We start from the raw sequence: 13,529 nt of genomic DNA on the forward strand, positions 1-13,529 counted from the left end.
CAATTCAAGTTACCAATTAAAATCGTTGTTTTTTTTTTCCCCCCGTATCTTCCCCTGTTCGTCCTGCAGAGGGCGAAAGGGGACGCCGAGACGTCTTTCAACAAGTTCTAACGGTTATGGATGATGTCAAAAGCGCCATGGCGAAAGTGTGTTTTCATCGTGACGTCACCGTGGTGACGTAACAGCGCTTCCATATTTTGGGGTGGGCGCATGCGAGCATTCTGAACACATCCACTGCGTTTCCGGAAACAACCGCCGTGTTGGGGGGAGGGGGGGGGGGGGGGAGGAGGGCGGTGCCCCTTCCGCCATCAGGTAGGCGCGGGCACAACGTGACAGAGGCGCCACTGTTCGTGTGCGCGCGCGTGCACAGGTGGCCAGTCGCTCGGAGGTCGTGGAAAGTGGGGAAGTGGCCCGCTCTTCTTCCTCTTCTTCTTCTTCTTGTTCTGTTTTTCTTTCGGTGCTCGGCGGGCGGCGATGTTCAGTTGGGTGAGGCAGGAGCAAGGCGGCCGCAACAAGGAGGGCGAGATGTACCAAACGGTGACCGAGGGTCTGCAGAGCCTCTACAGCAAGAAGCTGCTGCCGCTGGAGGAGACTTACCTCTTCCACGACTTCCACTCGCCCGCCCTGGAGCCGGCCGACTTCCAGAGCAAGCCCATGGTGCTGCTGGTGGGCCAGTACTCCACCGGGAAGACCACCTTCATCAGGTACGCCGCTTATTTCAGGGTTAGGGTTAGGATTGGGATTGGGATTGGGCAAATTGCCGCGTGGCGAGTCGCAACGGTGAAGGATCTGAAACTCGGGGCTCGAGGCCGCGTTTGCTTCGACGAGATCTCCGACCTGGACGCGATTTGCGTCGCCGTCGGCGAAGAGGCGCGCGTCACGTGGACTCTTCCCGCGGATTGTTTGGGCTTTTGGGTCGCGACGCCCTCGTTGTCTCCCACCTCCCGAAGGTCGCGCGCGTGCACTCGACGGGACGCGACCGCTGCGTTGCACCTGATCGTAAACGGCAACCGACTGGCTCAAAGTGGATTTAGTGGACACGGTGGACTCGATGTGACGCGTTTGTAAACCGGACCTTACTGGAGCAGGACACGGTATCGAGTGGACCTGACTATCGACTGGGACACATTATAGACAGTTCCACCATGTGACGCATTGACGCAAGCTGACTGACACACTGGAAACCGGATACGACTATACATTGGAAACCGGGTACGACTATACATTGGAAACCGGGTACGACTATACGTTGGAGCAGCTTCTTGACTGGGACAAAGCGTCCTTAAAAGTGGACGTGACTATTACAGGTGCAAAAATGAATCCGTTCATCGATTATCAAATGAAGCGGCAACTATTTTGATCAGAGATTCCTCGTTTGAGTTCAGGGGCCACGTTCGGCCCGATTTGATCCCTCGAGGGTCGGACCGCCGTCGTCACTCCTCATGAGCGTTCCAAATACAATAGACTTCCTCCCGCCGAACCGACCTTTTGGAACTGAGGCTGTTGACTAACATTTTGCAACATTCAATGCATGAAAATATTTTTGCTATCAATCAAATAGTATTCATCAAGCAGAGAAATGCAAGTCAGCGCGTTACATAATTTGAATCTGCCCCCGCCCGTCATACACACACGCACGTCCGCAGCTGCGCGCACACACCTGCCGCAAGTATACCTTTGAACGCAACTGTATTATTGTTCACGGCGCAAAGGTGGCGCAGCGTTCTATATGAAGTCGGCATCTTTTAGCCTCAAGGCGTCCAATCCCGAGTAGCGGCCAGTTTCGGAATGGTTGTCACCGCGACCTCCAGTGGACAAAATTGGCAATGATTGAAAAATTGCCGTTCGTGTGTTCTCGTTCCCCACGGGCCAGATTGGACAACCTGACCGGCCGGTTCTGGCCCACGGGCCGTACCTTTGACACCCCTGGTTTCGCGTCAAAATCCTCGGAATTTCAGCCGCTCACCAGTAAATATTCTCCGATTTCGGTCGTCCGTGAAAGCGGATGGGTGATGTTTGCGCCGAATCCAAATGTCACATTTGCAAACATCTGCTTTTGCTTTTCCCAAAAACAATGGGCGACATTTTTGCAGACCAAACCAGTAACGGAATCCTCCTCAGTTGATGGAAGGAAGAAGTCGGCGGACTCGCTTATGACCCCCAAAAATATTTGCAGCTGTCGTATGAATATCGTGGAATCGTAAATGTAGTTGAACCCGAAGCAGCCTCGACATTGGTGGTAATCTGCTTCAGTCGCGACTGGACCGGCTGTCTTCGACATGGTGTGTGTGGGCACCGGGTGGCCCCAGGGACATTGTGATTTCCTAGGAATTCTGTACAAATGATCATTTGAGAACGTCTCCGATAAAAGGGTAAGTACGGCACTAAGCTAAAGCTACTCAAGTTCATGCTAACTGCGCTAATGCTAACGTACGTTACATGAGCACATTTTGTTACGCCGCGGAGGAAACGCTACTTCGCGTCCGTTGCGTTGAGCCGCGTTGCGTTCCGCTCGCTACTTTGATTTCCAATCATCTGTTATTGCTTTTGCAATCTACGTTTTGGTTGGCCAGAGAGCCTGGACGCTGTCACGTGACTCCGTTTCATCAATCTGCTGGGCGATGATGGACAAAGTCACCATCACGGTTATTTTGATTGCTATTGAAATCATGATTCATGAGCACGATTAGTCATTGATTTCTAAACTTTGTATTTATTTAACGACCAAATCTCAACTTCAAATATAACTTAATAGAAAAGCCAGAAAATAAGTTACTAGCAAGTAAAATAATATCCATCTGTCGCGGGCGTGCCGGAGCCAATCCCAGCTGTCAGCGGGCGGGAGGCGGGGCACACCCTGAACTGGTCGCCAGCCAATCGCAGGGCACACATAAACAAACAACCATTCGCACTCACGTTCACACCTACGGGCAATTTAGAGTCTCCGTAAAATAATATAATAATGAATAAATTAAAAAAAAAATCAATACAGCCATGGCTAAAAACTTTGGGATGGCTGTCTATTATATATATATTAAAAAAAAAAAAAAAAAAAAATCCTTCTCGCAATATTTTGCCGTTTAGCAAATAGAATGAATGTTGTTAATCCTTATTGACCTAAAACGAGAACATTTTAGTCTGATTTCATGTCAGACAGTCGGCGTTGAGAGTCACGGCTTTGTATAAAAAAAGACACAATCTGCTGTTCCCGCTGTGCGCGCTTTGGCCTCTCGGGGGCAGTGTGGTACGATGCGTGCATGGAGCTGCGTATTACAGGAAGCTAAAAAAAAAAGAGTAGAAGAAGACAGTTGCACTAAAACTTGATTAAACTTGTTTTGACAAGATTAGAAGTAATACATGCCCGTGAGTATTGTTACTGTGTCTGTCTGCATGTGTTACTACGGCGTTTGTGTGTGAACATTCATCGTTTTCCTTCGACTAACGTTTTTGTGATCGTGAGAAGCCGAAATCGAAATCCCAATGAAATTTGGATCGGTCGCCGAGGAACAAAGTTTTCAAAACCTAAATAATTATTTGGAGATCATTGCAGTCGTATGATTGTCAAGTAACAACATTCTCACTTGAGTGCAATTTGTGGCTAGACTGGGACACAGAAAGTGAAAAGTTTTTTGCCGACTAAGCGGAGGAATCCCATCCGTGTGTGCGTGTTAACATTTTTTGCACAGCAGCTGCAGAGAAATATGAGCTGCTGTTGTGTTGCGCCCGCGCGGCCCCACCCTGTCGCGAGGAATGCGGCCAATCGTGAGAACCAGAAGGATTACGAGGAGCGGCGCGAACACGGGCACCGGCTTGTCGACGTCACGCACGGCGACGGAGCGTCACGGGTCGCGTCACCTGCCTACAAGATGGCCGCTCAACTGATTGCTTATCCTATTGTCGGCGCGTCAGCCGGAGGGAAGCTAGCGTAACGTTCGGGTGTTCGGCAGCTTGTGGGGAAAACGTGGCCGACGAGCCGACCCGCAGCCAGCCGCCGATTTTGATTTATTTGTATTTTTTTTGCTTTCGTTGGGAATGTTTAACCGACAGGAAGCTTCTCTGCCGGCAGGTATCTTCTGGAGCAGGACTTCCCGGGCATGCGGATCGGACCCGAGCCCACCACGGACGGCTTCATCGCGGTGATGCACGGCGACAGCGAGGGCGTCGTCCCCGGCAACGCCCTGGTGGTGGACCCCAAGAAGCCCTTCAGGAAGCTCAACGCCTTCGGAAACTCCTTCCTCAACAGGTAACCGCGGCGCCGTGGGGTCGGTACCCGGCCTTCGGCGAAGTCTTACCCGACTCGGTTGGCTTCTTGATGCCACCGCTGTCATCTTGCAAATACGCAAAAACGCGATATAGCAATCAATCCTTAGCTTAGAAAATGACAAAACGCCAACACATCAAATAAAATGCGTCATACTCGCTGATTATTAAAGGTATTAATGCAGTGGTTCTGGAACGTTTGACACCAAGTAGCACCTAAAAACAAATTTGGCTCTCCAAGTACCACCATAACGTTAAAAGAGAAACAAATAGACTATTGAGAATAAATATGAGAATTTAGCTTGTAAACTTAGCGTAGAGGCCAGGTGTGAAGGCCTCGCTGGCCCTGACCGCTCACCACAGGATGTGACGTCATCACCGTGCGTCGTCGCCTCTCAGCGTTTTACATCGCAGCCTTAAAATTTAGCTGACGCGTGGCGTCCAGAAAGATTTGTGCGGCCATCTTGTGCCACCGAGGGCCCACCGACAATAAGCTATTGTCGCCATTGTTTCCAGGGGGAAGTGTTTGTGCGTCACACGCAGCCGCATAGCGCTCTTGCTTTTTCCCGCCTGCCAGCCCGCCGCTCGATTTACGGTCGAGACGTGATTTACGGTCGACGCGGGAGAATTTTGCTTCCTGTTTGTGCCCCCCAACAGCTGCGTAGTCAAAATAAGCATTAATAAACATTTACACGATTAAGAGTCCTGTAATATTTGTAGCATTAACATCGCAATTTGTTACCACACACTTGGTGAGTGTTAATGCATTGATTTATTTTTGATCATTTTTTAAAATTAATTTCTTAGCATCAAATAATTTGGTGAAAAATGAAAAAGTAAAATGAATAATTGTACGTAATTTTTACATGACATGATTAATTGTTTAAGTCATTACAATTCAATTAATTAGCATTTACCATTAGCACCAATAAACCGTGTAACTACACGCAATGCTAACTCAATGCTAAAGCTAACGTCACACCCGTACCTTAGTTGCCATGGTAACAACAATCTCCTCATTGCTAGCCAGTGTAGCATTAGCTTCCCAAATTGTTTTTGAAGAAGCATTGTCGGAGCGTTTTAATGAAAAGAATGAAAGAATGCTAATTTAATTGCTAGCGTTAAAGCTAACAAAGCACCACAGGTGTTTTTCAATTTATAATAACCAAATGTCAGGCGGGGTCACAAAATCCTCACTCCTTTTTTCGTATGTGTATCGGTGCCTAACACAAATTGGACATCAGTTGGGTAACAATCAGAATGAGAATCGTCTTTAGACGGCCAATTGACGGGGAGCACTTTTGTGACGTAACGACATTGAGAAAAACAGTCAGTGAGCAGTAAAGGCTTGCTCGTTGTCTGGTAATGCCGGTACAAGGTTTTTTTTTGTTTGTTTGTTTTTTTTGACAATTGTGCAAAAAGATCGGAATCGGAATCAGAATCGTCTTTATTTGCCAAGTATGTCCAAAAAACACACAAGGAATTTGTCTCCGGTAGCCGTGTATGCAGTTTAAAGTGACGCGTAGCGCGACAATCTGGGACAATGTCGATTGTGCGCATGTCGCAGAGACTCCTCACAAGCTAAGGAAGCTAAGCTAACAAATGATTTGCTTGTGTGTTCAGGTTTATCTGCTCTCAGATGCCCAATCAGGTTCTGCAGAGCATCAGCATCATCGACACGCCGGGGATCCTCTCCGGAGAGAAGCAGCGCATCAGCAGAGGTGGCCGCCGTCTTTCGCGTCGTCTCACTCACAAGTCCGCTCAACGTTTCTTTTTTCGCTTTCGAAAAACAACTGCAGCTGCAACAAAATGCTAAATAGCCAACATAAAACGATTAGTGTTTATTATTTGATTAATAACAATAAATACATCCATGCCCAATTGTAGCTTCCGCACAGGACAGAGACACGGGGGGGAAAAGGGGAAAACGGCTCCGCAAATTTGTCCTCCGAATTCTGCGTTGGTGCGTCGCACGCAGGCAGGGATGCGTGCCTTTCACACGTGAGCCGGTATGCTGGCAGTTCACGCTAATTGTAATTGCGGGCGGCGTGGCTCGGCGTGGCCCCTGGGCGAGACGCTTCACCCGCATTGCCCGCGAATGAATGCGGTCGGAGACGACCTTGCCCGCGCGCCGACCGACCGGCTTTGGACTCCAGGTGTTGCGTCTCTGGACCTTTTCGAGCGGGACCCCTCCACTCTTGAGCGTGTTGGATCCGCATGCTCGTTTGTTGCGAGTCATGTCTTTACGCTCTCGCGCGCCACGGAAATTGGCCAACTCGCACGCTTAGGTCGTTAAATAAGGGAAAGGAATTGACGCAAACAAGGTAGCGATTGATTTGACGCTGAAGTCGGTCCAATTCGTGGCAATTTCGGTGCCCATCCCTCCACACGGCACGGGGAGCTGGGAAACGGGCTTTGTGCGTGCTTTCACGCAGCGCCACGGAAGCCGATGCCATCGGGGCAAAAAAATGACTTGTTGTACACGGACGGTCCTCTTACACGCCGACCGTGTTTTGTCCCCTCGGTACCTCTCGCGCACAATAGCAACGTTTGGCTCCCGAGTCCAAATGGACTGGCTGCGTGCCGCTCTCGGGACTTGATGACATCATCGGTTCTAGGTCTCGGCCAGACGGGTGGAGTCGTGTGGGGGGTGGGGGGGGGGGGGCCGTTCCGTTCACTTCCTGCCATCTGCAAACATTTAGCGGCGGTCAGCTGAATTGCACACACACACATAGTGATGTCATTTCGTCATTGCGTGTGTATTTTGTATGCATTTGGTCAAATGGAGTCTTTGGTCACCGATGATTTCCAAACCTTCCAATTGGCAACTGGAGTCCAGTCACGTGACTCGAGGCGCCCATCTCTGCTATGACTCTTAAGCGTGATGACATCACAAGTTTAAACACGTTTCTGAGTGGGTGACATTTGACTCTCGCGTCTCATGTCGCCGTGCCGCCCGCCGCAAGCTCCGCCTCCCGCGTCCTGATTGACACAGGATGCGTTTCAGTGGCGACAAACATGCCATGTTTGTGTGAGTGTGTGTTTTCTTTCTTTCTTGAATCAACACGCATTGACAGCTGACACATGATTTGGTTTCACTGCTGCTGGAAAGAGGAAGCGGGATTGTTGGACTGAAGGCATTTCCTGTTTAATAAAAAAAAAACAAGGGGAAATGGAACCTGTGAAGTCATCACTCGGCATCCTGTAATAGACACACACACACACACAAACTTGAAGCCCCAGATGACACCGGAGGGCGTCGTCTTTGTCACGTCCGTAATTTATTGATGAAGAAGAGACACTCAAGCACGTCAGGGTGGCCACGGCCCGGGGGCGCTCAAATCATTTGCGCCCGCCCTAACCAACCCCAAATGCTGGAACCACCGTGAGAAGGTTCGCGTCGGTGCAAAAGTGTTGTCTCATTTGAATTGTGGGGGTCAAAAGATGACCCGACTTGCGAGGGACCCGAAGGTAGCACGGTGGGAGATGGAAAGGGGACGTGCGGGGGGGTGTTCAGGGGACCGAGTGAGGAAAATGTGGGGGGGGGAAAAGGTGAAAGCATCCGCTGCCCGCCTCTCGCCCAACTTTGTTATTTCAAAATGCTTGCAATTTCTCAGACAATTTGAAATTCATGAAGTTGATGCACATGATTAACTTACACGGGCCGCACGAAATGATATCGTGGGCCAGATCTGGCCCCTGTGCCTTGGGTTTGACACAGTGCATTAAAGGTCCCGTATTGTGTCGATTTCGACCTCCGTAGCGACTCTCAAACATGGACTTGATGTCAAAGTGTCAATTTCATTTCAAATAACGCCTTGTTTTTGTCCCGCGAGTGTCCAGACGAGGCCCCTCTGACAGCTACTTGTGTTTGACCCACTTATGTATCCGCTTTGTCTAAGACCGCCCCCTTTCCTCTGATTGGTTGCCGCCTGCGTAGACGAGCACGTGTTTGTTCTGTCGACGGCGACGGAGAGGTAGGCGGAGATCTTCGCTAGTGACGTCGATCAGCTCGAGAAATTCCGATCCGCTGATTTCGGGTCTCTCGGCAGAAAAAACCTCAGCAACTCAGGAATGCGAGGACGATTGGGATTCATATTTCACGTCTAGATCCGGGGACATTTTGGGGTGTGGTCGCCAGCGCTGAACGGACTGTAACCTTTTGGTTCCGCGAAGTAAACGTTCCTTCAACATTTGGGTTCAGGTTACGACTTTGCCGAGGTTCTGCGTTGGTTTGGCGAGCGAGTGGACAGAATCATCCTGCTGTTCGACGCCCACAAACTGGACATCTCGGACGAGTTCTCTGAGGCCATCCGAGCCCTCAAAGGACAAGACGACAAGATCAGGGTGGTCCTCAACAAGGCGGACCAGGTCAGCATCCCCCCCCCCGTCTTGCCCCCTTAACACCTTCCTCACTTGGTCCTGTGGTTGCAGGTGGACACGCAGCAGCTGATGCGCGTGTACGGTGCCCTCATGTGGTCCCTGGGGAAAGTGATCAACACTCCGGAGGTGGTGCGGGTGTATCTGGGTTCCTTCTGGGCCAAACCTCTGCAGAACACAGAGAACAGGTCCGGTCCGGTCCGGTCCGGCGTGTCCGTAACCGGCGTCGTCACGTGAGCCGTCGGAAGCTTCACGCCGTCTTTGTCTCGCCCTCAGACGTCTCTTCGAGGCCGAGTCGCAGGACCTCTTCCGGGACATCCAGAGTCTTCCGAGGAACGCGGCGCTCCGGAAACTCAACGACCTCATCAAGCGGGCCAGGCTGGCAAAGGTACAGGAAGTGACGTCTGGATGTTGGCGGGAGGAAGTCACGTTGCCTGAATGTGCTGTTAGCACGCCCCGCTCAACTGTCAATCAAATAGCACTTCTATGAGCTGGAAAAATGCATCTTTCTGATACGCATAACTATGTTTGAGCCGGGAAAATAGAAATATATATATATATAAGCGCTTAAAAATATATCCCGCCGGGTCGCAACAACGAGGCGCTCTAAAGCCAGCGGCCACACCAGCTCGAAAGCCTTGTTACCCAAGCACGTATCGTGGATTTACAAAATTCTCTTGCCGGCCCGTCTTGAGCTCGGAAGCGCCCGACCTCGGAAATGTTTGTAGAACCTTGTGGAATGCGGTCTGGCGTCATGCGATATTCCCGTGAAAACAAACGTGGGGCGAGCAGATGCATTATCGGCGCGTTCCCGCTCTTCGTCTCCCGGCGGGAGGACGGCGTCGGCCGCCGCTGCTTCTATTCGCGTCGTGATGGACGGGCCGCTTCCTTCCTCCATCCCGCCGTGCGCCGGCAGGACGTTCCCGCCTGCGGTTAATCCTCGGCCGGCGCCGCCTCGCCGGGAGATGAACTTTGACCTCGCCGGCGTTGACGCCGGTCGTGTGGTCCGCCCGCCGCAGGTGCACGCGTACATAATCAGCCACCTGAAGAAGGAGATGCCGTCGCTGTTCGGCCGGGAGAAGAAGAAGGAGGAGCTCATCGCGAGGCTGCCGGAGATCTACGCCATCCTGCAGAGGGAGCACCACATCAGTCCTGGAGACTTCCCCAACGTCACCAAGATGCAGGTGCGTACGGTGACGTCATTGAGGTTTCTCGTCAGCCCCGCACATGGGTGAGGTCGTGCGGGCGTGTCTTCCAGGACATGCTGCAGCACTACGACTTCAGCAAGTTCCCGTCGCTGAAGATGAAGCTGATCGAGTCGGTGGACAAGATGCTGGCGTCCAAGATCGCCGGGCTGATGGCGATGATCCGCGAGGAGGAGTCCAAGGCGCCGCCCGCCATGGTCTCGGGCGGCGCCTTCGAGGGCGCCCAGGACGGGCCCTTCGGCCGCGGCTACGGCGAGGGCATCGGCGCCGGCGCCGACGCCGAGGACTGGATCGTGAGCCGGGACAAGCACCGCTACGACGAGATCTTCTACACGCTCATGCCCGTCAACGGCAAGATCAGCGGCGTCAACGCCAAGAAGGAGATGATGAACTCGCGGCTGCCCAACACGGTGCTGGGGAAAATCTGGAAGCTGGCCGACTGCGACCGGGACGGCAGCCTGGACGACGAGGAGTTCGCGCTGGCTCAGCACCTCATCAAGGTCAAACTGGAGGGTTACGAGCTGCCCGCCGAACTGCCCCCGCACCTGGTGCCCCCCGCCCACCGCAAGCACCCCGACGCCGAGGCCGAGTACAACCACGACCGAGACTAGACGCTCGAAAGCGCTTGCCCGCTGATGCTAACCAACATATCACACATGCTTTTTATTTGCTACGCTAATCACAAAAAGTCGGCAGTTTTGGGCTTTCGGCCGTCAACCGCAAAGCATTCGCCATTCTGCTGATTTTTTTTTGGGGGGGGGGGGGGCCATCGTCTGGTATTCGCCGAAAATCTCGCTTCGTCACTGTTTCGGTGCTCGGACCGAAGCCGCGTCTCATATAAAAATATTGCGTCGGCGCCACGTGGTGGCATCTCGGTGCCAGGGGGCCGTTGAAGTGGGTTGAGGAGCTTCATTTCGACAAAAATAGTGCTTTGCCACCATCTTGTGGCATCTACAGGCACCTTTTTAGGGGCGCTTCAATTGCTCGCGACTTTTTGCTATGAAGTGAGCGTCGTTTCGTTAGGCCGAAGCTTTGCCGCCATCTTGTGGCACCTATAAGCAATTAACTCCTTCACGCAGACATTTGCCCGACATCCGCCATTCGCTCTTTGAATTGCATCCTCATTTGTCACCGTCACACCTTCCACTAGCAACTGCGACACGTACCGTTTCGTACCGTTTCATACGTCGGTCGAGTTCGAGGTGCCCAAACTCGTGCGACTTCCGTCTTGGCATTTCTCGCGCTCGGTAATCGAAGCAACGAAAAGCTGCGATTCAGCGCCTCGTCTTCCTCTTCGACTTAAAAGCTGCGCTGATCTGAAATCCCGAGTGATGCGCCGGCGCCATCTGCTGGCCTGGCGTTGTCATTTCCGTGGTATACAAACCGGAATAGTGGCGGGAGTTGGCTCCTTGTTATCGAAGCAAGCAAGTTGTGCAAAACGTCAAAACGTATCGAAACATTGAACAGTTCGACGTGCATTCAAAAGTTTACTCGAGGTCAAATTTAGTTGACCTGCAAAGCTCGAAAGAAGTTCACTTGTAAATGTTAGCATCAATTCCACGCCAAAGCGCCAAATGAGACCCTTTTTGCGAGTTGTGTTAAGTGTCGCCCCGATGATTCATTCGGTCCATTTCACTTTTATTTGAAGACGCCAATGGATTTTAGTGCCTTGTTTAATTTGTCTTCTTCCCATGAAGAGACCGCCGCCTCTTGGAGTTCTTTGAGGAAGTGCATTCATCACGTCCGTCCGTGCCTTCTTGCTGCCTCTGGCCAAAGATCGGCGATGTACGCAGTAAGAGATTTGATGGCGTGAAATAAAATGTCAAATCTTTACTAGCCTGACTCATTAGCGTCTTGTGTTCATTTGCTAGCGTGCGCGGATGTTGGATTTGTTTTCCGTCCGTCTTTCACAGCGCTTATCTTCACGCGGCTCGCGGGCGTGCTGGAGCCCATCCCGGCCATCTTCGGGCGAGAGGCGGGCTGCGCCGCGGACCGCTCGCCAGCCAATCGCAGGGCACATAGAAACAAACGCGCGTTCACACCTACGGGCAATTGAAGTCTTCAATCAAGTTTTTGGGATGCGGGAGAAAACCCACGCAAGCATACAAACTTCCCGCAGCTGAGGCTGGATTTGAGCCCGGAACCGCAGAACTGTGAGGCGGACGTGCTAACCGGTCGGTCACCGGGCCGCCCTGCATGTGTTTTGTCCAATCGCATTTTAGCGTGGCTGTGTCACTACGTCAACTGGAGTATCAATGGGCCTTTTTCTTCAAGCAGTCCCGTTTCCCGTTTCGGTCCTCGCGCCGGCATCATTTTGCCGTCGTCTGTCGTCTCGACTAGCGAAACATGTCGGTCGCCGTCCGCGCACGTGAATACTTTGAATCATCAGCATCTCTGGCGACCGTCATATATTTTGTCGTAAGCATTTTTTTTTGGCCGCGGCCGCGCTTGCGTGGCTTTTCTCTGGGCGCTCCGGCTTGCTCCCGCATAAAGAGCGTTTGTCACGTCGTGCGTGTGCAGGAGTTAGACGGTGTCGGTGTGTGAACTTTGACCCTCAGGTGTGTGCCTGTAGCGTCAGGTGATGCTGGCGGTGCCGTAAACGGATGCAAAGGTCTCGCTCGCACACAGTCAGTCACTTGATGCTTCCATCTTTGGCTCGTGTGTGCTGTCGGAGGAAAAGGTAGGAATGTTTGCTTTTGCAGGTTGTGCTCCCGCTTGCGCTTGCAGTTTGACCTGCGCTACTTGTTGCTGATTTTTCTCTTTGGTGTTTCACGTGTGATTCAACTTGAATTTCTTGAGCTTTTCCCGAAAGTTGGGCTTACTATGTACAGTTCTATTTGTGCTTCTATTCGACATTCATTCTTGAGGTTCTTGTGGTTCTACACACAAGTAATGTTTGAATTGAGGTTACAGCTGTGGTTCTAGCTCAGGTTCTACTTGGAAAGTGTGTAATGGTTGTGAAAGTGTGTGTGTCAGAGGTGAACATGTAGAATTTGCAAATAAGACAATGGTGGCATTCCTCAAGGAAGTGTACTTGTCCCTTTTATAGTCTCTCTTCTATAAGAGAGACTATATATATATAAAATATGGAAGACAAGACGGCAGGTCTTGTCGAGGTGTGCGTGAGGAATGTTTACAGGCTCGTAATGTCGGCGAAAGTGCGTGCTCAGCACCAATCGGGTGACAGCGTGAGGTCAGCTGACAGCTCAAAGCACCTGACCGTCATCGTCTGATCACCGATATCAAGACGCTTGACGGCAATAATGCGGTTTAGGACCAGCGCCACCGATCGGGATGGAGGGCGACGAGGATGGCGCCGGACGGGTCCGAGAACTTCAGCAGCAGAGGATGACGGTCCAGAAGAAAACCTTCACCAAGTGGATCAACAGCGTCTTTGCCAAGAACCAGGTCTCTCACACACACGCTACCTCTTGTCTATACACGTGCGTGTCTGTTCGCATTTTTAGCGCAGACACTAAACATCCTCCATCCATCCATCCATCCATTTTCTTCCGCTTATCCGAGGTCGGGTCGCGAGGGCGGTAGCTTTAGCAGCGATGCCCCAGACTTCCCTCCCCCCGGCCACTTCCTCCAGCTCTTCCGGGGGGGATCTGATGTATGACATTATTTTTGCTTTTGCATTACATACATTAGTGTTACTTTAGCATTACAATCCCACTGGTG

The 13,529-nt window shown here is 51.6% G+C and overlaps 2 protein-coding genes across 4 annotated transcripts in view; both read left to right on the forward strand.

Moving 5' to 3' along the window:
* The first annotated feature begins 272 nt into the window (after positions 1–272).
* ehd4 (EH-domain containing 4) lies at positions 273–11,687 on the forward strand. The gene is made up of 8 exons (XM_061775352.1): positions 273–704; positions 4,067–4,243; positions 5,884–5,981; positions 8,465–8,631; positions 8,695–8,828; positions 8,917–9,028; positions 9,660–9,824; positions 9,899–11,687. Exons 1-8 carry the CDS (start codon positions 475–477, stop codon positions 10,454–10,456), a joined length of 1,641 nt encoding a protein of 546 aa, XP_061631336.1. The 5' UTR covers positions 273–474; the 3' UTR covers positions 10,457–11,687.
* Positions 11,688–11,816: 129 nt separating this feature from the next.
* The window catches only part of sptbn5 (spectrin, beta, non-erythrocytic 5), a 42,507-nt gene continuing 40,794 nt past the window's right edge, over positions 11,817–13,529 (forward strand). For 2 of the 3 annotated variants that reach the window (XM_061775340.1, XM_061775343.1), the window contains exon 1: positions 11,817–13,253. In XM_061775340.1, the coding sequence (XP_061631324.1) occupies positions 13,140–13,253 (114 nt within the window). In that variant the 5' untranslated portion in view covers positions 11,817–13,139. The remainder of the gene's footprint in view (positions 13,254–13,529) is intronic. The other variant, XM_061775341.1, reaches the window with a different exon arrangement.

This window comes from Phyllopteryx taeniolatus, chromosome 6 (genome assembly GCF_024500385.1).
Source record: "Phyllopteryx taeniolatus isolate TA_2022b chromosome 6, UOR_Ptae_1.2, whole genome shotgun sequence".
Taxonomy (NCBI): Eukaryota; Metazoa; Chordata; class Actinopteri; order Syngnathiformes; family Syngnathidae; genus Phyllopteryx; species Phyllopteryx taeniolatus.